At 47.7% G+C, this 25,906-nt stretch overlaps 1 protein-coding gene across 3 annotated transcripts in view; it reads left to right on the plus strand.

Moving 5' to 3' along the window:
• The window catches only part of LOC147460233 (ARM repeat superfamily protein), a 234,605-nt gene extending 209,161 nt beyond the window's left edge, over positions 1-25,444 (plus strand). For 2 of the 3 annotated variants that reach the window (XM_086511315.1, XM_086511316.1), the window contains 7 exons: positions 13,596-13,953; positions 22,028-22,246; positions 22,529-23,167; positions 23,239-23,645; positions 23,743-23,989; positions 24,203-24,385; positions 24,476-25,444. In XM_086511315.1, the coding sequence (XP_086367441.1) occupies positions 13,596-13,953; positions 22,028-22,246; positions 22,529-23,167; positions 23,239-23,645; positions 23,743-23,989; positions 24,203-24,385; positions 24,476-24,706 (2,284 nt within the window). In that variant the 3' untranslated portion in view covers positions 24,707-25,444. The remainder of the gene's footprint in view (positions 1-13,595; positions 13,954-22,027; positions 22,247-22,528; positions 23,168-23,238; positions 23,646-23,742; positions 23,990-24,202; positions 24,386-24,475) is intronic. The other variant, XR_015187951.1, reaches the window with a different exon arrangement.
• Positions 25,445-25,906: the final 462 nt, after the last annotated feature.

Raw genomic sequence — 25,906 nt, forward strand, 5'->3', positions numbered from 1 at the left:
ACCACGCTACTACAAAGAATATCTAGCCGAAGCCCAAGAAGAGCGTGTCGTGGGTAGGGCAACCTCCTCTGTCTAGGAGTCCTCATGTATGTTTACATAGCATGTTGGGCTCTGCGTGTCAACAAAGAGGTGTACCATAATTTGTCAACATCCTGCCGAGTTTGGAGGTGTCATTGAGAACTTGGTCAACGGCCACAAAGTCTGTACCAGGTTTATAACCCCCAGGTCTCCCATGTAGTGAGAGAACGCGCACAGCCTGGCGACCACCCGGAGGGCGAGGCTGAGGAGGTGGCCCGTGTCGACGCCGACCACGAACCTTTTGCCAACCCTTCTCTGCTTGAGCCCTAGTCTCGAAGGGTGAGTCTGCCTGAGTACCCTGTGACTCTGTCTGCTGTTGCTGGCTAGTCCTAGGAGGTTGGGGCTGAGCTTGAGGTTAAGGTTGGGGCGTTCTCTGTGTACAAGGCTTCGCAACATGGCTCATCTGAGGACAACCTCACCAAAGGTAGTAGATTGACCTTTGGGAGGGTAGGGGTGTCCCGAACCAAAACAGATACTGTGGGAATGCCAGCTTCCTTGGTAGCTGCAGAGGCTGCCGTGCGAGGTGTCTCCAGGACGTTCCAATTTCTAAGCCAATCCTGGGCAGGAGCGGAAGGTACTCTCTCCTCAAGCCAGGGAAGCAGACCGAAAAGGGAAGATTTGCCTCCTCAACAAGAACGTCGTTAGCTCCGTCGAAACTGTGATGCCACTATCCAAAATGAGCTTGAACCGCTCGGATGGCCAAGGGGCTCATCGCAATGACCTTGGACGCCATCTCGGGAGTCCCAAACTCTATTTGGTAGTAGCCACACTCGAGAAGCAGATTATCAAGGATCTTCTTTGCGAGAAGGCAGACTTGGAGGAGATCACGCACCTCCCATCTGCTAGGTCTAGTGCCGAGAATCTTGCAGATAATAGAGGTGGCCTGAAGGCGTGCCACCTCTGCCTCTAAGCTCGCTTGCTCTGTCAGCGACAAAGTAAGTCGGATGGTGGGTTCTGCAGTGTCGGGCGAGGGGGCTTCAATAAGGTCCCTCTGTGGCAGAGCATAAGCTTCCATCTGTGTCTGCTCCCGCACAGGCGAGCGAAGGGGAGTTGAAGGCGTCGATGAGAGGGTGGGTCGATGCTGCTGGAAAGCAGTACCAAGGAGAGAAAAGAGCTGGCATTGGACACCCGGAGGAGCTACTACCACAGCAGAGCTCGTCGCCTCACACCAAAGGCACACTGATCGACTGAGCAACCGAACTGGGGAGATCCAGACGCCCATGACTGCGGAGAACTACACAGCATCGACGGAGGTTGCATCCGAGGATCCGTATCACTTTGGCCTGACACGCACGACGCTCGGTCGGACTACTGACTATGGAGGAGATTGATGAGATCCTCCAGTGACCGATGCTGGATCTCTTGTGATCTAGCTATCCCAGCTAGCTGCTTAGTTCACACCTAGTAGTTTAGGATTCCATAGTATTTTATTTTGTCATTTTGTCATCTTGTTACTCTGACTTTGTATCAGATCCACCACATTGTAACTTTCTGGTCTCATAGGTCACTTTGGCCTTTTGAAGACGTTAGTATAACATTTCATTTCATCTGTGTTTGTGTGTGTGTGTGTAATGATTTGTGCCCAAGCACACACCATAGAGATCTCCCTTAACTCTATTATGTCTAGATTCAATATATTTGTACTTCTGCCTTGCCTACTTGATTTGGGAGATGCTTGCATTAACTCCTTTTGCCACATACACCTACACATCAATCCAATTTGTGCCTTTTTTTGTGCATTTTTTTTTCCGAGAAAAAGATCCTTCTATTAGTTAATGAAAACTGCCCATAGGGCTACATCCACCTCTGCAGGAGAGGGCTACAACAAGCATGATGGGGAGACTCTCCCAATGAAAAAACAGCATATATACAATGAGGCTAAATCAATAGATGGGAGGAGGGAAGCGCCACACAGGTGGACAGTAGTGCCATCTGAGCACCCCCTGGACAATGGTGTAGAAAGGCCCAGGGCGCCAGAGTCGAAGGAAAGCCTTGCGGCGCTCCCGCATGCGGTCGGAGCTGCCCTGTAGTCCCTCAAGCTGTCCTCTGAGAGTATGGATCAACTCTAGCCAAAAGTCACGAACAGTCTCTGCTGGTGGCACAAGGCGAGCCTCAAAGATGCGGAAACAGCGGGCCCGCCAGATGAACCAGAGAGCTAGGCCGTTGATGAGCTCCCAACACTCCTCTCTCTCACTGCACCACTCCTGTGGAGTAAGATCTGTGGCAGGTTGGAGTGTAGGTCCCTCTCCCTGCATCACTATCATCCTGCTGGTGTAAGGTAGCTCAAACTGAAGTGCCGGGCCTGTGAGGGTGGACCAAGCCGCTGCCCCCCAAGTGTACTGTCGAGCCGTGGAGAGGGCAGGCATCAGTCGAAGAGCTCATAGCCACACCTGCTGGGCCGAGGGACAGTCCCAAAGACAGTGACGCTGACTCTCCACCAACTGGTCACAGGCTGCACATGCGACCGAGAGACCACTATGCACAAGCCAACTCCCTACTGCTGTGGCTCTGTGTGCAACCAGCCACTGGAACAAAGTGACGTGCCTCGGCTGTCTAGAATCCCACAGCCTCTGCCAAAAAGCTGCCAAGAACTCGACTGTGAGGCCCTCCTCCTGCCAATGACGTGCTGCAGCGGGGCGGGCCTCTCTCTGTGCTACAAGTATATGACGTCCAAGTCGAACAGTGTACTGAAAGAAGGGGACTCCTGGGCGGTCTGCAGAAGAGAAGGGGTCCCTCCATAGCCACTCACCAGGATCCCACTGTACTCCTGCCAGTGGACAGCACTCCCAAGCCCATAGCCTCCAATGTCCCGTCTCCAGAGCTACTGGGTCAGGGTCTATGACGCAAGTCCTCCCACAAATGCCCACAACTCGGATCCTCTGGAAATAGCACTCTGCTACCTGCGGGGCCTCTACTACAACTCGTTGTAATCGTCCCCCACCCTGAAGCTCGAAGAACAGGGTTGGGACAGTCTCTGAGCAAGCCCTGACTGAAATGAGAACCTCCAGTCGTGTGAAGACTCCCATCCACCAGGGTGCTACTGGCTCGAGAGGCGTGAGCCACTCAGCTGGAACTGACTCTGAGATGTCCTGACACATGCTCTGCACCCCTCTCATGCCCTGTAGCTGGACAGCTTGCACCTCCTCTGACAAACCTGTAAACTCTAGCCAGTCACCTAAAGAGAGCGCTGGACCTGCTGCCATGGGACCCCAAGAAACATGAGGCCGACTCCCAACCAAGTGGCCTCTCTGAGTGCTAACCATGGGGTTGCAGACAAAGGGCTGCCGTATGCGCTCCTCCGTGCACGTCGGCTGTCTCTTCTCTAGGCCACACCGTAAGAGCTCCCAAGATCGAAGCAAACTCGCAGCGAATCGGTCCTCCAGTCTCCTGCGCAAACCAACTCGGCGCAACTCTGTAAAGATCCATCTGGTCGAAGGTTGCCAAGGGCCTCCTGACTGAGGCACCCTGGCACAAAGCCTCTGCAGCAAGAACTCCTTCCAGGGCTCCTCGCCTGGAAGAAGTCCTCTGACGACGAACTTCCCAAGAAGGGCTCTGCTGTGTTGTGCTGGATCAATGATCCCAAGCCCTCCCTGAGAACAAGGAAGTGTGATGATCGACCAAGCCACCTTGGCTCAGGCAATCTGAGTGTCGCGACCTGACCAGAGGAAGTTCCTGATCAGCCTCTCTACCTGGCTGATACAAGAACTCGAGAAGATCCATCAAGAAGTGATGTACCACATAGTCGCCAACAACACCTGGTTGGCAACTACTACTCTACCAGCCAGCGAAAGTCGTGCTGAGCTCCAATGTAACAGCTTTCTCCTAATGGACAGGAGAAGAGGAGCAATCTGCTGCTCGGGGGACAAGTCCAAACCAACCTAACAACCCAAGTACCGAACTGCAGTCCCTGGAGGAATCCACCTGAAACCCTCTCTTGGCATCCAATCTGGCACAGGAGCATTGCCAACCGAGAAAGCCATTGTCTTTCTCCAGTTGATCAATGTGCCCGATGCACAGCAGAAGGTCTCCAAAGCCTGCTCACATCTGTGTCGTTGGCAAACTCAGCGTCCACAAGCTCATCTCCCCGTATAGGGAGTGCTAAGCCCCTCAGACCAACCTGCTGTGACACCAAAAATCTGCTCATCGCATCCGCATAGAAAAGAAAGAGAAAGGGGGCAAGAGGACAACCCTGTCTGACCGATCGTGTGAACATGAAGCGCTCACCTTTGCCTCCTGCCAAAAGCACCTGACTGTGAGCCTGCCTGTACAAAGGTGACACCCCTCTAATCCAAGCATCTGAGAAGCCCATCCTGCGTAGCGTGTCCTCTAGAAAGTCCGAGTCAACGCTGTCGTATGCCTTCTCAAAATCGAGAAGAAGAATCACAAGGTCCTCCCCACGGAGACGTGCTAGGGCAGAAGCCTCCCAGAAAGTGAAGATGTTGTCAAGGATACTGCGTTCCTTGACAAAACCTGTCTGAGTCCCTTGTATAACGCTCTCCCAAAGTGGCTGAATCCTCAAACTCAGAGCCTTGGCAAGAATTTTGTAGGCCGAGTTGAGGATGGTGATGGGGTGCCCCTGTCGAATCTCATCCAAGTAGCCACCCTCCTTTGGAATGAGGTAAATCAGGCCCTCACTCATGCTATCCGGCATCGCTCTTGTGTGCAGAATGTACTGAAAGGCACTACAAAGATCTGGGCCAAGCAGGTCCCAGTACTCCAAGAAGAAGCTGGGAGTCAGCCCATCCTCACGTGGACAGCTACCACGGGGGAGGGCCCTAAGTGCCGTGTGCAGCTTCTCAAGCTGAAGAGGTATCTCTAGCCTCTGGCGCATCCCCTCAATCACAAGACAAGGCATCTGTGCCCAAACCTGCTCCCTGCATGCATCCCGTCTCTCTGACTGGGGCTCAACCGACAGTAACTCACGGTAAAAGTTAGTAGCAACTGCACGGATATCCTCGGGCTCACAAACAACTGACCCATCGGGTCTCCTCAACTGATTGACCTTGGCATGCGAGTGCCGAGGTCCCACTGTCTCAAAGAAAGCACCTGTCACTCTGTCACCCACCTGAGTCCACTGAGATGCCTGTCGGTGAAAGGCAAACTCATGGCGCCTCTCCTCTATGCAAGCAAGCTCCTATCGAGCCTGCTGTAACTGCTCCTCCAACCATGGACTGTCTGGATGAGTCTCCTACATCCTCTGTAGTGAAGCAATGCCTCGTCTGAGACGCTGCTCCTCCTCTCTCGCTGCAGCGCGTCGAGCGAGAGACTCCTGGAGAAAATAGTGGCTAAGCTGAGCTAGGCCTCAGGCCACTCTGTCTACAGGTAGAGTGTGGTTGTCCATACCCTCTATCCAGAGAGCCTCTACCCTCTCTCTGAGTGTTGAGTCCAACAAGACCCGCTCTGGGATGCGAAGCATCGTGCTCCCACTCCTCTGCCTGTCTGCCACTGTGAGGATCACTGGTGCATGGTCCGAGAAGGATGTCCCTGCCAGGATGCCCACTGATCCCTCCAAGTCACTGAAGTGGTCACTAGTGTAGAAGCGATCTATTCGCGATAGATTCACTACTCCCACTCTGCGGTCCGATCTAGAGAAGGCAAGACTCTCTGGAGGCCTCACAAAGCCAGAATGCTGCCATGTATCTAAGACCCTCAAAGTCATACACAACCTCTCCCAAGCTGCTAAGTCGACTCCATGCACAGTAGCATGGCCGCCTCCGATCCTGTCAGAAGGGTCCTCCAACATGTTGAAGTCCCCTCCTACACACCAATGGTCAACCTGTGGCAAAGACTCAACAATCTGTGACCAAAACTCTACACGAGCACTCGCCACATTGGGCGCATAGATGTTCAGGAAGCCCACAAGGCCACCTTGAACCTGCATAGTAATCCACTGAGCCCTGCCTGGCACAATAATCCCTTTGCCCACAATGGCCTGCTGCAATGAGTCCGCAATAGTCATACATATCCCACCCTGGATGCCTCCAGGTCCAAAAGCAGCTGACCAAAGGGTATCATAACGTCCACACAAAATCTGACCACATCGCCGAATGCGGCTCTGAGACAAATGGTGCTCCTGAAGCATAAGGAGATCAATCTCTCCTCCCACAAGGCAACGCTGAAGCTCCTGACGCAATCGGCCCCGCTGTCGCTGAAACTGGGGCCCACCTAGTCCCTGCACATTCCACGAGACGATCCTCATGGGGAGCGAGAGAGAACAGATGCTGCCGCAGCAGCAAGACGGGCTATCTTCGAGGCTGGCTTGGATGCGGAATAATCCGCATCCGAGTCTAGATAGGCGAGACTGCAATGAGTGCCTGGCCCAAGCCCAAGCAGAGCGAGCCGTGCGTAAAGCAACCTCCTTTGTCCAGGAGTCCTCATGAATGTATACATAGCAAGGCAAGCACTGCGTATCAGCAAAAAAGTACACCACAATGTGCCTACATCCTGCTGAGTCTGGGGGTGTCACCGCAAACTCGGCTAGTGGCCGCAAAGTCTGCAGCAAATCTGTAACTCCAAGTTCTCCCATGTGGTGAGAGAACTAGAGAACCTGTGTATGCAACCATCCCACCACTGAGTCGAGGGACCACTCTGTCTCGGTCCTACCACAGAGGGGGAAGGAGAAACCAACTGCTGAGTCCAAGGCCTCTGTCCCCCTAGCGGCGAGGAACAAAGCGTGGAGCCTGAAGCAGGCTGCCTCGTGGTCTGCTGCGGAATCGTCGAGAAAGCGAGTGAACCCGTAATCGAAGAAATCCCAGCGGCGTCGAAGGTCAATGCTCGTCAGACCACGAGGGATAGCTGCAAGGGAAGATGTCTGAATCTGCAGAGGGGGCCGCAAGAAGGGCTGACCCTCTCTCGCTAGGCGACTCGTGGCAAAGGCGTTGCCAAGAGATCTCCTAGCCACCGGCGAGGGACCAGTCTCCTGAGTCGACTGTGGTACTGAAGCAGGAGGAGGGGGAGAAGGAGCGGGGGGGGGGGGGGGGGGGGGGGGGGGAGGAGAAGAGAAACGGGGTGGGGCGACAGAGACAGGGGGGCGAGGCGAGGAGTGGGCGGGGGAGGGGATGAGGAGGAGGAGGGGAAATCTGAAGGTGGGGCGGCTGGCGAGGGTGAAGTGGAGGTGGAGGCTGGCGTAGGGGGCTCCTCCTGCTCAAGAGGACCAAAGCGGTTCCCCGTGAGAACCCACTGCTGCTGAGTAGGCACCTGAGGGCCACTCTGAGTGCCAGGATGTCGTTGTGGCCCCTGGCGTCGACGGCCACGGGCCTGCTGCCACCCCTCCTCCGCTGGAGCCCCAGGCTCGGAGGGTGGCTCTAAATCTGTGCGCTGTGCCGCTGGCTTTGCTGCGGCCCAGCCTTGGCAGGTTGGGGCTGAGGCTGAGGTGCAGGTCGTGGCCTCCTCCGTGCACAGGCCTTCGCTAGGTGGCCCATCTGTCTGCAAATGAAGCACTGGTTCGGGAGACCCGAGTACTCCATACTCTGTCTGAACCAACCCCCACTCACCCGAGGCAGAAGGATGACCTTTGAGAGCGTGTGGGTATCTCTGACCAAAACTCGAACTGAAGGGATGCCAGCCGCCTTTGCAGCTACTGATGCTGCCGTACGAGGTGTCTCCAGGACAGTCCCGATGGCGGAGCCAATCCTGGAGAGAAGTGGAAGGTACTTCCTCCGTAGACCCGGAAAGCAGACTGAGATGGGGATGTCTGCCTTCTCTACTAGCACATCCGAAGTCGGGTCAAAACCATGTCGTCACTGTCGAAAGTGGGCGCGCGATGCTCGGATGGCCAGTGGACTCATAGCTATAACCTTGGAGGCCATCTCGGAAGTCTCAAACTCAATCTGGTAGTACCCCTGTCCGAGAATCTGGACATCCAAGATCTTGCCTACCTCTGCGAGAAGGCGGGCCTGGAGAAGGTCTTGCAACTCTCCTCTGCTAGGACGGGTGGCGAGAACCTTGCAGATGACAGAAGTCGCTTGCAAGCGCTCTACCTCTGCGGCAAGGCTCGCTTGCTCTGTCGGCGAAAGAGCAAGTCGAATTGTGGGCTCAGCGGGGTTGGGCGAGGGGGCTTGAAGCGAGTCCCTCTGTGGCGGAGCTGGAGCCTCCATCTGTGTCTACTTCTGAGTGGAAGAAGCGGACGGTGAAGAAAATCTGCAACCGAGTACACTGAGCACTTGTCCGAAGAAAAAGTGTTGCAGAGCCAGGTGCAGAAGACCTTCGGGAACGATGAGGACAGGGGGGGGGAGATGGAGGGGCGGATAAAGCGGCGAGCTAGAGTTCAAGAGGCTGTGGGGGGGCCGGGGGGGGGGGAGAAACGGCCAGGGAATGGGGGGCAGCGACGTGCATGGGGGGCAGCTAGGGGCGAGGGCGGAGGGCAGCAGAGGGCAAGGGTGGCGGGCTGGGTTGGGCGAGGGAGGCAGGGAGAGGGCAGGGGAGGCAGTGCGAGGGCAGCGCGAGGGCGAGAGAGAGGGGGAGGGGGGGGGGGGGTGGTGGAGCGTGCAGCAGCAGCGAGCGTCCGAACTCGTCTTTTTTTTTGTGCATTAAGTCTCCTTATTGTGCTTAGTGTGGTTCTCACCTAATCTATCGCCCTTAATCTATGTACTTAGAAAGTGGTATCAGACCATAAAGCTAGATCGACTTTGGTCTAGCACTCGATCCTAGCAAGTTTGCATTTGCATCATTCCATCTCTAAGCTAGGCCATTGGAGCTCGCTCACTCTCTTGCATACAATGGCTGTCATTCATACCTCTTTGCATTGCATTCTCTAGGTTCTTTTGCACAAGAACTTTTGCATTGGTTGATTATTATGTGTGATCATTAAAGCCGATTTTTGTGCTTCAACTTTTGAGCCTACGACAACCACATTCTTTGCAAATTGTTATGTGAAAATGGTGTTTGCCTATCCCTTTCATATAAGCCCAAGCATGCCTCATTTGGAGTTTTGTGATTTCTAGCTCTTGAGCAAGCTGCTAGACTCACAAGTAAGCGAGAAGGGCACCTTGGCGGTCTCGAGCACAATTCGCAGTACGAGCTGAGATTATACGAGCCGAGCTAGTCCCCCCCGCCCCCCCTTCCCCCTCCTCGTAGTTGAGGCATTGACTAGATCAGTATCCTTTATGAACAGTTTATGGGATCTCCCAAGGGACATATATGCTCGGCTTGCCCTGGAGTCATCTCGACAACTAGTACTATAAGGAGATACAGCATGTTGGTATGGATAGATGACAACATGTTTGCAGCATGGATAGATTGCCTCCGTTTCAATACTCCCTAGATGCACCCTCCCTGTCTCTCACACGGGCAGAGATCACCAGACTCATACGCCAGGATTTGATTCAGCTAGATACCAAGAGCACATGGATACAGCCGACAAAGGAGTTGGGAACGAAGATGGCCTTTTACAGAGAGCATCCTCTCCAACTCACGGAGGACGGTTTTGTGACTAGGCCTGCATACATGGATACACACTCATCTCATGGGATACAGTGCGCTATTGGGCAGATACGCACATCCGCACATCAGCTCCGAATCAAGATTGGCCGATTTCGAGGGGTGCGAGCAGGAGCCAGGATATGTCACCTATGTCACTTAGAACCAGAGACAGAGCTGAACTACACGTCATTGCCCGGCGTAATATGAGATACGCGGCCGTTTCCACTGTCTGTTCAGAGAGGGCTTTAGACCATTTTCTAGAGTCGTGAGATACGAGGATCAGAGATGTCTCGGATTGTTCCTACTAGAGATACGTAGACTCAGGGAGAGCTTGCTGAGGACATCAAGGGAGAGACAGTCTCAGAGACGAATCACAGATTTCTTTACACAAGCCAAAGGAGAGGCAGAGGAGCAGTCACCACAGAAGATCTCAGAGCCCACCCGCACCAGAGGTACGTTGATTGACCGAGCCATGGAGCTAGGCAGACCTAGATGCCCACGACCTCGAGGGATCTCCCACCATCGACGAAGGCTGCAGTAGAAGATACAAATCACTCTAGCTCGACATGCACGGCGCCCAACAATAGTACTAACCATGGAGGATGCGGATGAGATTCGATAGCGATCGATGAGAGATTTCATCTGAACCCACCAACCTTCTATATCCCCCCCCCCCAATTCAGCTTGAGATTCATTTTCTTAATGTTTCTAGTGCTAGTTCTTTGTACTTCCGTACTCAGACATGATATCAGATTCACCAATTGTAACTTTTTGGTCTTATAGGTCATTTTGGCCTTTTGAAGACGTTAATATAGCATTTCATTTTATTTCATTTCATGTTCTCTCTCTTTGGGCATCTCTCTATAGAGCATCGGGGCAGCCACATTTGCTTGACCCCAGAGGCATGCCTAGAAACATGTACTTTCTTTACTGCTGAGAGGGTAAGGAAAGCCATTGACAAGTAGAAGACAGGAAGAGCACAGGATCATGATGGTCTGGTAGTAGAGCACTTTATCCATGCCAGAGATATGCTTACTGAGCCTCTTGCTATGATGTTTAATAGAGCCATGTATGAGGGTTTCCCTGAGACTTAGTGTACGCCCACTATTGTGCCGATCTTCAAGTTGGGAGATCCTATGCTTCCCGAGAATTACCGAACCATCATGGTTGGTCACACTTTGGCTAGGCTATATGCATCAATTCTTGAGCATGAGTTAAGTGGATGGGCGTAGAAAGAGAGGGCATACGGGCAGCAGGACATGCAGGGTTCAAGAGAGGTTTTTCTACTCTTGACCAGATTTTGACACTCAGAGCCATTATTGAGGAGGTTAGACACCATGGCAGGAGGATATATTGTAGCTTTGTGGATTTCCGCAAAGGCTTTGATATAGTGCCACGAGCCAGACTCATACGCAGAATGCAAGACATGGGGGTGCCCACAGAGCATATCTGGGGGATCTTAGCTTTATAGAGGACAGTGGTAGAACAGGTATGCACTACTCAGGGCATGTACGACATGGTTCACTCCACCATTGGGGTGAAGCAGTGTTGTCCCCTATCTTCGACTCTCTTTGGGATATATGTAGATGAGTTTTCAGATTATCTACATACAGAGGGTGATAACGGTGCTCAGCTTGCAAGGACATGGATTCGGTTACTATTATATGCTGATGATATTGTGCTGATATCCGATTCTCCAGAAGGGGTGCAGCGTCATTTGGATGCACTCCATGTATTTGCACGGGATAGTGGATTGTCTGTGAACCCTTGTGACACCAAGGCGCAGTGGGTGAGGAGGTCCGCCCCCACTTTTACATATGGTCGAGAGACTGTGGAGTATGCAGATACATACACTTATGTTGGGGTGGTTTTCAGTGGTCCAGCTGAGGCGTGCAACAGATACGCGATTGACCAGAGCCTATGCAACATTGGGGAGACTTGAGAGGATACGTTCGCAGGTTCAGTTCCAAGAACCTCGGACAAAGCTTTGGCTCTTTGACACTTCGGTCACTTCGGCCATGCTGTACGGAGTGGAGATATGGGGCCCCTCAGTTGATCATCATAGCAAAGTTGGCAGTATTGATGGATGGAGATGTATGGAGAAGCCATTGGTGTCTATGATTTCTTGGATGATTAGGACCAAGGCCTCAATACCACATGACATTGTTAGGGCGGAGCTCGCTGCTCCTCCGTTGGTAGTGGAGGCACTCACTCGATCAGTTTCATTTATGCATGGCACTTGGGCTCTCTCGAGAGACAGATATGCTCGATTAGCACTAGAGTCTTCGCGACAGCTGGCATTGCAGGGAGATAGATCATGTTGGTATCTAGAGATGACGTCTTGGTTTCAGTTACATGGCTTTAGTATGGACCGGCTACCCCCATTTCAGTACTCTCTGGATGCACCCTCCATCCCCCTCACAAGGGCAGAGATTACCAGGCTCATCAGACAAGACTTGATTCAGTTGGATACGAAGAGGACATGGATACAACCTCTTGTGATCTAGCTATCCGAGGTAGCTGCTTAGTTCACACCTAGCAGTTTAGGATTCCACAGTATTTTATATTGTTATTTTGTCATTTTGTCATCTTGTATCAGATCCACCACATTGTAACTTTCTGTTCTCATAAGTCACTTTGGCCTTTTGAAGACGTTAATATAACATTTCATTTCATTTCTCTCTCTCTCTGTGTCAAAGTTCAGTGATTTTGCAGTTTTTGTTCGTGTGTTGCTATTGACTTCTCACTTGGAGTGTCCAAGCCTGTAACAGGTTATATGAGTTTATTCTTAAGTAGGAGTTGAGTAAATGGGCAAAGAGAGAGGGCATGTGTTTTCGGACTATGTAGAGGAAGAGGGGGACACAGGTGCTTAGCTAGCAGTGAACTTATGAAATTGTGCTGATTTCAGTCGTTTAGTACCGCACATCATCGTACGCATACAAAACGTACGGGACCGTACGAGGCCACTATGATTTCAGATTTGCCAAAGGGGATACAAAGTCATTTGGATGCATTGCATATGTTTGCACAGGATGGTGATTTGTCTGTTTAACCTCGGTAAAACCAAGGTAATGGTGTTTAACACCACAGCACAGTGGGTCAGGATGTCAGCTCCCACCTCTACATATGGTCGAGAGACTGGAGTATACAGATGCATATACTAGATGGGCACCGGGGGAGGGGGGGGGGGGGGGGGAGGGGGGGGGGCGCTAAGAGGATTATACGATGGCACCTCGAGAGGCTATGCATCTCGTTAGCTCCTTCACCATCGCACCCATCTGCATCAGAGCCGACCATGCGTACCTCTCTTTTTCTTTCACTGGAGCCACCATCTCCCTCACACCTGCTCCACCTACTCCAAAGTCTACAATCCACTTCACATGAGAACCAGCTCTTATATACTCAGCAGAGGTTCATGCAGGCCTTTGAAAGTTGTCGGCTTAACCCTGCTACACCATTCTCCACACTCACGTCCCACATCTCATCTGTCTTACACACATCAGCCCTCAGCTCCTCTCCACACACTACTCACATCCCCAGCAGGTAGCCTTGCTGATACCCACAAGCAGCGAGCACACAGCACGGGCTGACTCATGCAAGAGCAATCGATCTCAAAGCTTGATCAACACCTGCAATAAGCAACCATGAGTATCCACTGTAGTCTGCCCCCAATGCATATTTTCAAAAGTGTTGGAGCAGAAAAGATTTCTGCCATGTTCTGGGCAAGTGAATGTATTCCCTTGTGCGGAACAGGTAGTAAGTATTTTATGTGTAGGGAAGAGGCTCAGGACGGTGACGCATCCTCAAACGACCTTCGCATGCAATAGACTGTATTCTAAAGGTCTTGCAGACTTTCAGTTTATCTCTAGGGTAATTTATATGAGCTGCGGCAATCAATTTTTTGTGGTCTTTCTTTCTTGTGCTATGAGTTTTCTTTGATTGCTTTTATTTGATGCTTTTGCCCAGCAATGGATGGCACAGAGTAATATGCCTCAACATTTTGAGGTTAATAATGGTTGTCTGGTTTTTATAAGTTTTCTACTTGTATAGATGATTCTGGTGTGTGTATGTTTGACATTAACAGCATCTTCTTGCAGATTGATGCAGGAATCGACAAGTTTGCATGTTTTGCTTTTGCTGCTTTTGGGAAGTGACTTAACACCTTGGAAGAATGATAAGAATTTGCACAAAAGGGGGAAGAATACTATAACAGAATCGATACATCAACTTGACCATACAAATTGGTTGGAGGATTTCAGTTCGAATATTTGTGAAGAATATGAACTCGCTATTCTCATGCCTGCACTTCGTTTATTGTTGAAAGAATGGCAGAAAGAATTTGCGGAGCATTCATGGAAGCTTGGCGATAAGATCATTATGTTTGTTTCCAAGCAGTTGCAGAAAGCACACATCTCTGCTCAAGGTGAGAGCAGAGAAAAGGATGGCTCTCTAAAGGTATGGCATAGGCGTTTTAACTATTTGGCTATTCTGAATTGGAAAAGTATTAACAAGATGTGTTATCCCGAACGATTAAGAGACAACATCATCGAGTCGCTTATCCTTTGCAAGCTCTGGTTCCTTTGTTTGTATCTTAGATTTAGCAAGAAGCAGATACAGTTTGTTCTTCTTTTTGCAAGTTGTAAGAGGCTGGTAAAGAAATGCTTCTTGACTGCTGATAGGATATTAGCATGGACGTCTACTTCGATAGCAGACTGTAATTTGATCTTATCTCACATTTCCCTGCTTTTAAGAAAGTTCTCCGGAGGTTGTTGAACACCCTGGCAGCAGTCCACTAGTGGTGGTTTCTTTTGTGTGCTTAAATTTTTCCCAATGGTTTCTTCTCTCTTTTGTGTATGTGGGTGTGTGCATATCTATATGGCGGGGGAGGGGGGAGAGGGGGGGGGGGGGGGGGGGGGGGGGGGGGGTGAATGCTTACCCTAATTATGCCCCCATAACCCTAACCAGTCACTGGGGATCCGGTGACGGGAGGCTTTTTGGCAGGGACGAGGCTGGGGATGCGAGACAGCAGAGGGGTCCCTCACATGGGACGCGTCCGGGGACGTGGGTCCCTGGTTACACAAGCGGGCGGGATGCGGGCAGGAGACGGCAGGTTTGAATTTTGACAGGGGGCAGGGTCCCATATATGCTAATGTTGCCCACTAGACTCAACTTATCCAGTCGTCACTTGTACATAATTACTTTTTGCCCTTTGAGTATGATGATTGATGACAATTTCACCGCATCAACGTGCCTGGTGCGTGCCGATCGCGTCCTTACCACATGTCATATTTTGGTATTATGATTGCAAAACCCACGTTTTCTTTGGAATCTTGTGCTCGTAGTGTTGTGTTGTTTTTTAACACAAGTCCCCTAACCGGTCCCTTGTCCCTTGTTTTACCACATCCCCGTCCCCGGGACCGGTCAGGTCCCCGAGACCCATCCCCCTCCCCATGTGACTATGACCCTAACAACTAAGATGTTGGGCTAATAAAATGAAGGGCTTCTAACATGATGGATTGCATCTTGCTCAATATGGTTTTATCTCTCAAAAACACATCAATCATAATCTGGCTATTGGATTTATTGGCATGGAATATGCCAAATATGCTGAACTAAATTTGCTACTGGTTGACATTGATATTGTTAGCCAGGATTATATTGCCATGACTATGGCATAATTAGGCTTTAGATTGAGGTTGCAGTGTGTAGTGTACAGACTTACCGTGATCGTGATGCTTCCTTGATTCTTGGCTTCGGGCGTACTAATAGTTGGAATTCAAAAAGATGTGTCAGACAAGGTTTCCCTTTGAGTGTCCTAGTTATGTTGTGGCTACTCATCCTTTGCTTACATATTTGGATCATTTGGTGAATTATAGTGGACTTCTGTTGCAATTGCCAGATAGTAAATCATTTGTAGTTCAAGCTTATTCTGATGATTTCTTTTCTATGCCCCGCAATGTAACATGGAAAAAGCTCGTACAGTTTCTTTATAGAACTCCACAATTCAATAATCGTTGCAATTTGCTTAGTTTGGAAAGTATTTTTTGGAGCAAAGCTTTCTTGGAGCATTGGCTGTCCAAAAGACAAAGAAGGCTTATTTCCTTGCGAAAAAAGGTGTCTACTTCATCAAAGATGTACAGGATGACAGAGGTCAAGTGTGGTTTTTTGTAGATGCTTCTACTAAGTTTAGCTGGGACTATCATTATGGTCCTCTATGGAGAAAGCTTCAAAATTTGTTGCCTCCTTTTGAGCATATTCCTCCTCTGGATGAGTCCAAAAGAATGATGGATTGGACCCTATATCAGGCCACCCCTGCTGATGGTCCTTTGTCCCGGCCTAAGTTCTCTATGCATTCAGTTTCTTCCTAGACGATGGGTTCATGATTATGATAAGCCTTCTTCTTGGTGGAGAAAACGACCAGAATGATATGGAGCAGTAAGATGCCTTCAAAATGTTGACTTTTTCTATGGCGCTACTTGCAGCTCCTTCAGTTGGGTTCAAGCACCATGTCGTCCATAGAGGTTTTTTTTATTGGCTCTGGTGGGTCGCCAATTGAGACCTTATCCTTTGTTAGACAATATTTGCATTAGTCTCTTTATGATTGTTTTTCTCTTCAGAAGATTGATCCATCATTATATGCCTATTTCTCAAATATTTTTTTGACTAAGCCTTTGTTCACTATGAGCCTGGGCATTACTTGTTTATGATATATTATGTGGCTTTCCTCATTTTGAGATTTCCCACTAGTAATTCAATGGTGATTTACAAAAACTGTGTGTGTGTATGTGTGTGTTTTATCCGTATGGCCATTGCATGTTCACCAGCAAATTGTTCAAAGTGTCTTGATGACTTACGTTCAGTTCTACTTGCCATTCTTGCAAAGGCCTCGTCATTGTTTCGCTTCTCTTATGTCGGCTATTTTGTCTCATTTATGGCGAACTCATGCTCACAAAAAGGACTTGCTGTTCCTATCAATGGGAAAACTATGCACTCCTAAGCGTTTCGGTGGCCTCAATATCTTGGATTTGCACAGGTATCTTGCTGCTAGGAAGGCTATGTTCTTGCCTACCCTTGTGCAACAAACTCACCCTTGGACTAGTATGCTTGCCTCATTGTGTCAACATGTTGTTACCTCCTCTTGTGGTCATTGGCAATCATCTTTTTGGGAGGTCGTGTTTGGCAAGATGGAAGGGCACATTCCTGGTGGTTCATTTACTTCCAGTCTGATTTCTTCTTGGAAACAGGTAACAATTCATTTATCTTCGCTTGGCCGACAACAACAGGAAGGAAATTCGTGCCGTTAAGAGAGAGTCTTCATTGGAGTCGGGCATTCTCTCTTACTTTGGTTGACCGCTCGACCTCGTCAGGCGTACTTTCGTGTAGTGGATGATGTGGTTGACGAGGTGGGTTGTATCTCTTGTAACGGGAACGGGCACCACGTTCCAACAGAAAAGAACACACTTAACAACTTTAAGCACTTCAAATAACACTGAAATGAAAGAGATGCACGACACATGAGACGGGGAGTGGCAGAATTTCCCCCCAAGTTAGCACTGGCTTCAAATGTTGGCGCCCCTTTCGGTATTTTTTTATATTGCTTAAACTCTGTACAATTCCCGGTACTCGTGCTTTGCACCTTCACAGGAAGGGTGCCAAAATATGAGCCCTTTGCACATATTTAAAGGCCCTTTGCCCTTCAAAAGCAGAAGCTTTTAAGCCTTAAAGCATCTGGTCCAAAAGCTAATGCTCAAAGCTATCAGTGCATTTCTCAGAAATCCGTATTGCCATTCGCTGCCACGTCAACAGTGTCAGCGCGTTTTATGGAAAACCGTAGAGCTGCCACACCAGCATTGTCAGCACGAAATTGTTGGTACACTTGCAATGTCCACCTCTCAGTTTTGCCACCACAATATATGCTGCACAGTTTGTAAGGCCCCCATATAGCGCATGGGTGGATGACTCCATCAGTTTGTAATAGTGTGCTAATCTAAAGTTTTTGATTTGCCACTAATCTACTTTGCACCGTATCTCTCTCTACTCTCCTTGCTACTAGGTCTTATTGTATTCTGCATTTCTTACATGGTACCAAAATTTCCGCAATTCTAGATTCATATGAATTGTTGGATACGGTGTTGGGGCCAAATGGTGCAGACCCGGAGTCCACTGCAACAAATGATCCGGCAAATCCAAGCATTGTAATCCCCATGCTACTCTTCTACATGCTAGAAAAGAAGGAATGTAGATGCATTATGCGCCATTGTCATGTGTGAGTGATTCTGTCCTCACTTTGATTCAGCACACCACTAAACCACATGAAGCTTGGAACATATTGGCTAGCCAATAGGAGGCGCACAATCACAGCAGAATTCAAAATCTGGAAAATCAGCTTGCTGCTGAGAAACTTATGGAGAGAAAGTGGAGGTCTTTATCAAGCGGATTAAGGACCTCCAAGATCAATTAGCTACTGTTGGTGTGGCTATTTCTCCGAAAGATTTAGCTCGGCGCTGCATTCACATACTTCCGGCGAGATATGATGGTCTCGTTACGGCACTCAACACTCAGGTTCGTCCCACCCCTCTTATGTTTAAAGAATTGAGTGCAATGTTGCTTTAAAGAGGAGCTGCGACTCAGAACCAGGGATGGTGGAGGTGATGCTGCCTTCACAACCAATGCAAAAGGCAAGGGGACTATGTCAAATGCTTCTAAGAAGAAGCCCAAGAAGAGAAATTTTTTAGGTAGCTGTTTTTACTGTGACAAGAAGGGTCATGCTGTTAAAGCCTGCAGAAAGAAGAAAACAGACGAGAAGAAGGACACCATGAAAGCTTCTTGGAAGGAAAGAGAATCCGCCAACAATGCTAAAACAGACCTTGAACTATGGGCCGTCATAGAAGAGGTATGCTCATTAGCACAAACTCCGCTTGTTGATGGTTCTTGGATTCTAGATAGTGGTGCATCCCGACATATGACTAGTAAGAAAGACTGGTATAGTTCCTGGAAGCCTCTACAGGAACCCATAAGTGTAATTATTGGGAATAATGCCAAATGTCCACCCGAAGGGTCTGGGACAATTTCTTTTTTAGCAGCTACAGGTGAAACTAAAGAGCTCTCTAATGTGTTGTACATGCCTCAAATCAAGAAGAATTTGTTGTCTATTGCTACAATCATTGATCGTGATCTTGAAGTCCGTTTCAAGAAAAATGGAGCAGAAATCTTGGATTCCAAAGGCAACACAATGGGAAAGGACGTAAGGCGCAACAACCTCTATGAACTTTCTGCACTTACGGTCACTATAGAAAAAGGTACAACTCAATCATGTCATGAGGGATCTGGTCACTTGCATTGCTGTGCTAATAGAGATGCAAAAACTTGGGATGGTTGCACACATGCCTCAAATCTCAGATATGAATGAAGTTTGTGAAGCTTACATGATGGGCAAGCAACAAAGAAAGGCATTTCCACAAGAGAGTAGTAATCGAGCTCAGTCTCCTCTAGAGTTGGTACACGCAGATCTCTGTGGAAAAATGTCTACATCGGCTTTGGGTGGATCTTTCTCTTTTTGTTGTTAGTCGACGACTTTAGTAGAAAGATGTGGGTGTATTTCATTCGTGAGAAGTCTGAAGCTTTTGGAAAGTTTAAAATGTGGCAAAAGCTTGTAGAAAATGAAACAAGAAAAAAGGTGAAAAAGCTTCGCACAGATCGAGGAGGAGAATTTATCTCAAATGAATTCAACAATTACTGCAAGGAGCATGGCATAAAACGACACCTTACTACAGCTTACACACCATAACAAAATGGAGTTGTTGAGCGTCGCAATCGGACGGTGGTAGAAATGGCAAGGTGTATGCTCAAAGCCAAGGGTATGCCAGATTCCTTTTGGGCCAAAGTAGTAAGTGCAGCGATGTATATCTCAATCGAAGCTACACAAAGGCTTTGAAAGGGAAAACGCCTCAAGAAGCCTATTCTGGTAAGAAACCTTCAGTCTTGCATTTCAAAACATTTTGGTGTTTTTGTCATGCACATATTCTTGATTCACAAAGAACAAAGCTAGAAGCCAAAAACAAGAAGTGCGTATTTCTCAGATACAGTGAAGAGTCCAAGGCTTATAGACTCTGATCTAGAGGCAAAGAAAATACTCAGCAGTTGGGATGTGGTATTTGAATGGAGAAACCAAGTTCGTCCACTTTCTCATCAAATGAAGAAATAACTCACCATGTGCCAGACCAAAGTCAGGTTAAAAATCAAGAGGAGGAGTCGTCTGATGATGACTCAAATAAATCTAACCAACCTGTTGCAGCATCACAGGAAAAGCCACTACCAAAGGGGGCTCAACAGCTTTTTGACGCTCAAAAACCTCAAGTTCACAATCCTCGTGAAGAGGAGGGGAGTTTGTGACGTTCAAAAAGAATAGAGAAGCAAAGGAGAGCCTCCGAACATATCGTCAACATGGCTCTCATGACAGAAATTGTGGGCTCTGTGAAGGAGCCTTCCTCCATCGACGAGGCAATGGCTGATCCAAAGTGGAAGGAAGCGATGCAGTCTGAATACGACAGCATCACAAAGAATGACACTTCGGAAGTAGTGGATCGGCCTCCAAAGAAGAAAGTCATCGGCACAAGATGGGCGTACAAGCTCAAGCATAAAGTTGATGGCTCTTTGCAAAAGTACAAAGCCAGGTTAGTAGCACAAGGATTCTCTCAAGTCGAAGGGTTTGATGTTAGCCAATGGTGCACATATATTTGGTGGATTCCAGCTTTGCACGCTGATGAGATCTCTAATTGTGATCGTGGATGGTACAGAGTAAGTTCAGGGGTAACTTCGCCGGAATATCTTGGCCGATGAAAGACAATCGGAAAATGGCCGTTCGGTGGCCGGTGGCTGGTGGTCCGTGGTCTTTGGCTAGTGGTCGGCGGCCAGTGGTCTTTGGCCAGTGGCCGGATTTCCTTGGCCGGTGGCCGATTTCTAGAAGGACTTGTCTACCCAAAAGCGGCTACACATGGGCGCATGGGAGAGTCCTACTTGGACTTGCTATCTAAGGGCGGTTGCACATGGGCATTTATAGGCTCCCTTACATCTATATAAGGAGGCCTTCTCATGAGTAATTCGGTAGAATGGTGTGCACACATGACGCACATAACACATCCTTGTGTAAGGATTGTTAGTCCCTGGTATTCCTACTTGCTCTAGTTGTTTAAATCGCCATCTAAGCTCTACCTTGAGAGCGCATGGGTGGATGACGCCATCACTTTGTAATAGTGTGCTAATCTAAAGTTTTTGATTTGCCACTAATCTACTTTCCATCGTATCTCTCTCTACTCTCCTTGCTACTAGATCCTTATTGTATTCCGCATTTCTTACATAAATCTGGGACTGCCGTACAGTTGTGCCACATCATGAGTTCTCTACGCAAATCTTGTGTCCCTTGGGCCTCATTGGACGGGGTCCCCTAAGTTGGTGGGAACTTCTTAGAAAATTGCCCCACTCGACAAGACTTTGCAAGCTGGTAAAACTTCTTCTACTGCTTTTGCTTCTTCTACTGCTACTAGGGTTTAGGCCCCGCGGCCGGGATCTGCAGGTTGGCTTGGTTCTTCAGTGGCTTGACATGTCAGCAGTTTGTGACACCTTCTCGTTTTCTATTGCCGCTCGCCATTTTGGATTGGGTATACATTACCGTCAGCTCTAGAGAGAGCTTCAACACATGCTGATTGACTTTTTATCCGTTCCGCCTTTAGCTGATGGTTGCCACATGTCTGATTGGAATTTCTGGGACACACCTTTTGAAGCCATTTTTGCCAGTCAAGTTTATGATCTTTTACCGCGGCCTTGGATTGCTGACCATTGTGATGCCCTATAACCCATGCACAAGTCTGATACTTGGTGGAGGAAGCCTCTCTCTGCCCTTTGGAAGAGTCACTTGCCTTTGAAGGAGCATTTATTCCTCTGGTATGCTTGCTTGGAGTCTGCCTGGTGGGCAGTTTTCTCAGTGCACGTCATATCCATTCTTCTTGTTGTGTCTGTTGCTCTACTTCAGATGAGACAGTGAGCCACCTGCTTTGGGATTGCTTCTTTTCTAGAGCTTTTCTTCGCCGCATATCAGCATGTACGCGGCTCTGTTTTCCCTCTATGGTTTTCCACCAACAGATTTGGGCTTTTGGCATTCTCTCGCCTTGTCTCCAGCGATTTGCGGTGTTCTTCATGTGGGTCAGATATTAGGCCTATTGGACCCTGTGGTGTCAACGTAATGGATGTATGTTTCGTTGTTCTGATGCCCGTTCTTCAAGCTCTCCTAGGCAATCCTTACGTTTTGCTTTGGAAGTTGGTGACATCACTCTAGAGATACATCAGCTTTCCTATTGATGCTTTTAGCCCTTTCTCACAGTTGAACACTACTAAATTAATTCAAAGATTTACACACAAAAATAGTGTGTGCGTGCGCATGTGTGTGTTTTGGAGATGGTTTGAGTGTTTTAGGGGTTCAAGTAAATACCTTTCATTTCATCCGGCTGATCATGTATATATTGGGTTTTGGCAGTTCACATTGATTAGCATGCTAGAAGAAACACTATCACTTTTGCAAAAGTTGAGCATTGCACAAAAGAAGGAAAAAAGTTCGAGCCAGATTACCAAGAATTCTCTTCAAAACAGTGCCAGCCTTCTGCTTGGAGCCATCATAAACCTATTATCACCGGTGTCTTTTGCAGAAGCCATTGTCCATCTGCTCAAATCAGAGGATGAAAATTTGAGAATCAGGGTTAGTTCTTCTCTTGAGATATTTTGTTGTTGTTGTATCAGAATCCAACAGGTTGTATTGTTTGATTTTGTTTGGATGTAGGCATACGGTAGGAGTATCTATATGAGGAATTTTCTAAGTGTATCTTTTGTTTTATGAGGAATTTTAGCTTAAATGTTGCCTCGTAATTGTCCTAGGCAAGTCAAGTGCGTCGTGTACTATCAATACTGTGCGTATTTTGCAGACAGCTAGTGAATCCTCAAGGCTTTTTAAATCCCTAAAGATATTGTTTGTGAGGTGCAGGCACTTCGTCTTATTGCGGCAAAAATGCATACTACTGGACTAAAGGACGGGGATAGAAATGTCGATGCCTATCAGGAGGATATTTCCTCAGAAAGCCTAAGTGCATATGAGAACCTTGTCAAGGCTATCGGAGTTCTTCTAGATGATTCTCATGGTCATACCTTAGACAGACTGCTCCCAATCATCTCAGCATTACACAGCTGCAGTAAACGGCTTGCGAAAAGAATACCATCTGCTTTTGTATCCATCTTGCAAAAGTTGTTAAGCCTTTTGCATGAGCTCTCTCCTCTTCCAGCTTGCTTGGAGTGCATATCGTCAATTGTTGTGGAAACTGGACTAAATGTCCTACCTATGCTGAATGGACTTATAGAAGGAATAATGTCTACAGCAAGGCAACTGCAAACAGCTCATGCCATGATTGAACCTTCTTCAATCGAGCATTTGAAGGAAATTGACTTTTGTATGGCAATTTTGAGCATTTTAGAATCCGTGGCAGGAAGCTTAGGTAGCTTCCTAAATCCATATCTTAATGAAATCCTGGAGTTATTGCTACTGGAGCCATTTTTTTTCTCAAATGCAAATAAAAGTCTAATGGAAAGAGCTCAATCTGTGCGCCATCTCCTCACCAAGACTATTCCGGTAAGGACAAGGTCATGTTATTTTGTAAACATTTGGTCTTGGTATTGAAATAATAAATTTGTATTATCCAGGTACGTCTCCTCCTTGAACCACTCATCAGTGTGTATGATAGATCACTCGAAAAAGGAGAGGCCTCTGTATTAGCTTGCATTGATATGCTGTCTCTGGTTGTTACCTCATTTGAGAAGGCATCAGTGCTTGCTCACTACAAGACAGTTTTTGAGCTATGCTTGAGGTCATTGGATTTGCGCAGACGGCATCCAGATTCGCTTACATCTATCACTGCAGTAGAGACAGCTGTCATCTCTCTATTATCTGCTCTTGTTTTGAAGCTTAGTGAGTCTACATTCAAGCCATTATTTGTGAGAGTTCTTGAATGGGCTGAATCAGTGGTGCCCGATGAAGGGAACGACAGCAAAGGTGTTCTTCGATTTATTGTTTTTTACAGGGTGGTCAATCAGCTAGCTGATAAACTAAGGTACACTTAACTTTTGAGCTCACCGATAGCAGTGTAGACCTTAAGGCTGTTGATAGACTAACGAAATTATTTGTCACGATACATCTTGTTTTTGCAGGTCTGTGTTTGTGCCGTACTTCCAATATTTTCTCAAAACATGTGTTGGCCAGTTACTGGAGGGCCAGGATAGGGAGATTGACAAACCCAAAAAGAAAATGAAGATGTCGGGACAGTTGTTGAAGAAGAAACCAAGAACATCTTGTCTAACTAGCTCTGAGTGGCACCTTCGCTACCTCATTGTTTGTTCTCTACAGAAATGTTTTTTACATGATACCATTGGTTTTCTCGATACTGAGAAGTTTCAGGTTTGTGTTTTTTGCTTCGCACTGTTATATTTACATGTGAGCCAGGAATGTCATTCTATATCAGATCATTGTGACGTTCGCTCTCCCTTCTTGGATCTATTATTTACTCATAGACGCTCGCTGCAACTGTATTCACTTTCCTAGGAATGATACACAGGCACTTGCTCTTTTAATTCCTTTGGGCGCAACTAAACCATGTTTTCTGAAAAATAGTTGCTATTAAGGCCATTGGTCCAGCAAATTTCTATAGAGAGACCACTCGTGGATGAGGCTGAGTCTGATAGCTTGGAATGGCATCCAACCACTCAAGATATGGATAGTGCTCTGGTAGCATGTTTGGGTCAGATGGCTATAACGGCCGGCACTGATTTACTTTGGAAGCCACTAAACCACGAGGTATAACGGCTGGTTTGCTTTGGAAGTCAGTGGAAGGTTTTAAGAATTAAGTCCTAAATGGGTCTTGTTCTTCTCCAATTTTGTTTCCAGGTTCTGCTTTGTACTAGGAGTGAGGCTGTTCATGTTAGAACTGTCAGCCTGGATATTGTCAGGTTCATAGTGGATAACCTGAAAGAAGACTACCTAGCACTACTTCCAGAAACTATTCCTTTCCTTGCAGAGCTTTTAGAAGATCATGAGCAAACTGTGGTGTCAAAGAGCCAGGAGATCATAAGATCATTGGAAGAGCTTAGTGGTGAAAGTCTCTCCCAGTACCTTTAGACCATTGTGGCAAATTTTCAATAGACGGCTGGCCAAACCATGAAGAACAGCAGATGATCAAACTGTTGGTGGGTTAAGCCAGACAAAGTCAGGTAATGAAGAAGCTTATTGTGTAGGAGCGACCTTTCCATGCTACTGTTGACAGACCTCGAGTAACCTCAGCCATGGTATCAGAACTGGCAAGCTTCTCATAACTGGCTATCCAGAAGAATATAGTCGACTATGAGGTTGTCGAGGCCAGCTTAAAGATCAATCAAGAACTGATTCTGGCGGTTGCACCGTACCAGTGTCAGCGTATTAGTGTTGGGGCAAATTTGACAAACTCCCTGAAAAGACGTGTATGAGCCAGTAGAAGAGCAGCAGCTCATAGAAAAGGGTGAGGTGCATGCCATTGTAATCTTGTTAAGAAAGCTTTTACCTTGTAAAGTCAAGAGAGTATATAATTGAGATTGTCCTTTTGGCAGTCACTCTTGCGGGTAGACAACACCGATGATCCTTTTCTTGTTTCCCAAATTATGCCAGCATTTTATGTGCACTTGCAAATTTGATGTGGAGACGCCTCTATATGAATAGATCTCCCCATGCTCCAGTTCAGTTAGCAATAATACTACAGAAGGAATCAATGTGATTTGAGATGAGGAGAGCTGACCTTCAAAAGCTTACAAATTGTATCTGTTTCCATAGTTGAGAACAAAGGAAAACTTCCAGGAGTAATACAAAGGAAATTTTTGACTTCAATGCCCTTTAGATTTGTTTTGTTGTGCAAAGGTACCACAGGTTTGACACACTGTAAAGATCTAGTGCAGAAAATTTGTGTTTGTGTGCGCGCACATGCCCTTGTGCGCACATGAGCAGACGATCGTGGATGTGTGCATGCTTGCTTGCTTGCTTGCGAGTAGACCAGTGCTCCTGCTTGAAATATTTTTTGGTTTTCCTGGTAGCTTTATAGGACTCTTTGGAGGGTGAATTTGTTAGCCGAGAAGAGTTTTTTATGTGAGCAATGATTAGTTTCATAAGAGTTACATCCTTTGTCTTGTTTTACTAAAAAGAAGGTATGATTGCATTCTTGATGAAAACATCATCTCCCCTTCGATTTGTGAAGGGTTTTCTTTCAATCGACACCATGCACCATTCATTTCAAAAAAAAAAATCATTCAATCATTGTACATGGACTTGAGAAAAGATCTTTTAAACACTAAT

This window comes from Adiantum capillus-veneris, chromosome 4 (assembly GCF_014529385.1).
Source record: "Adiantum capillus-veneris isolate H3 chromosome 4, ASM1452938v2, whole genome shotgun sequence".
NCBI lineage: Eukaryota > Viridiplantae > Streptophyta > Polypodiopsida > Polypodiales > Pteridaceae > Adiantum > Adiantum capillus-veneris.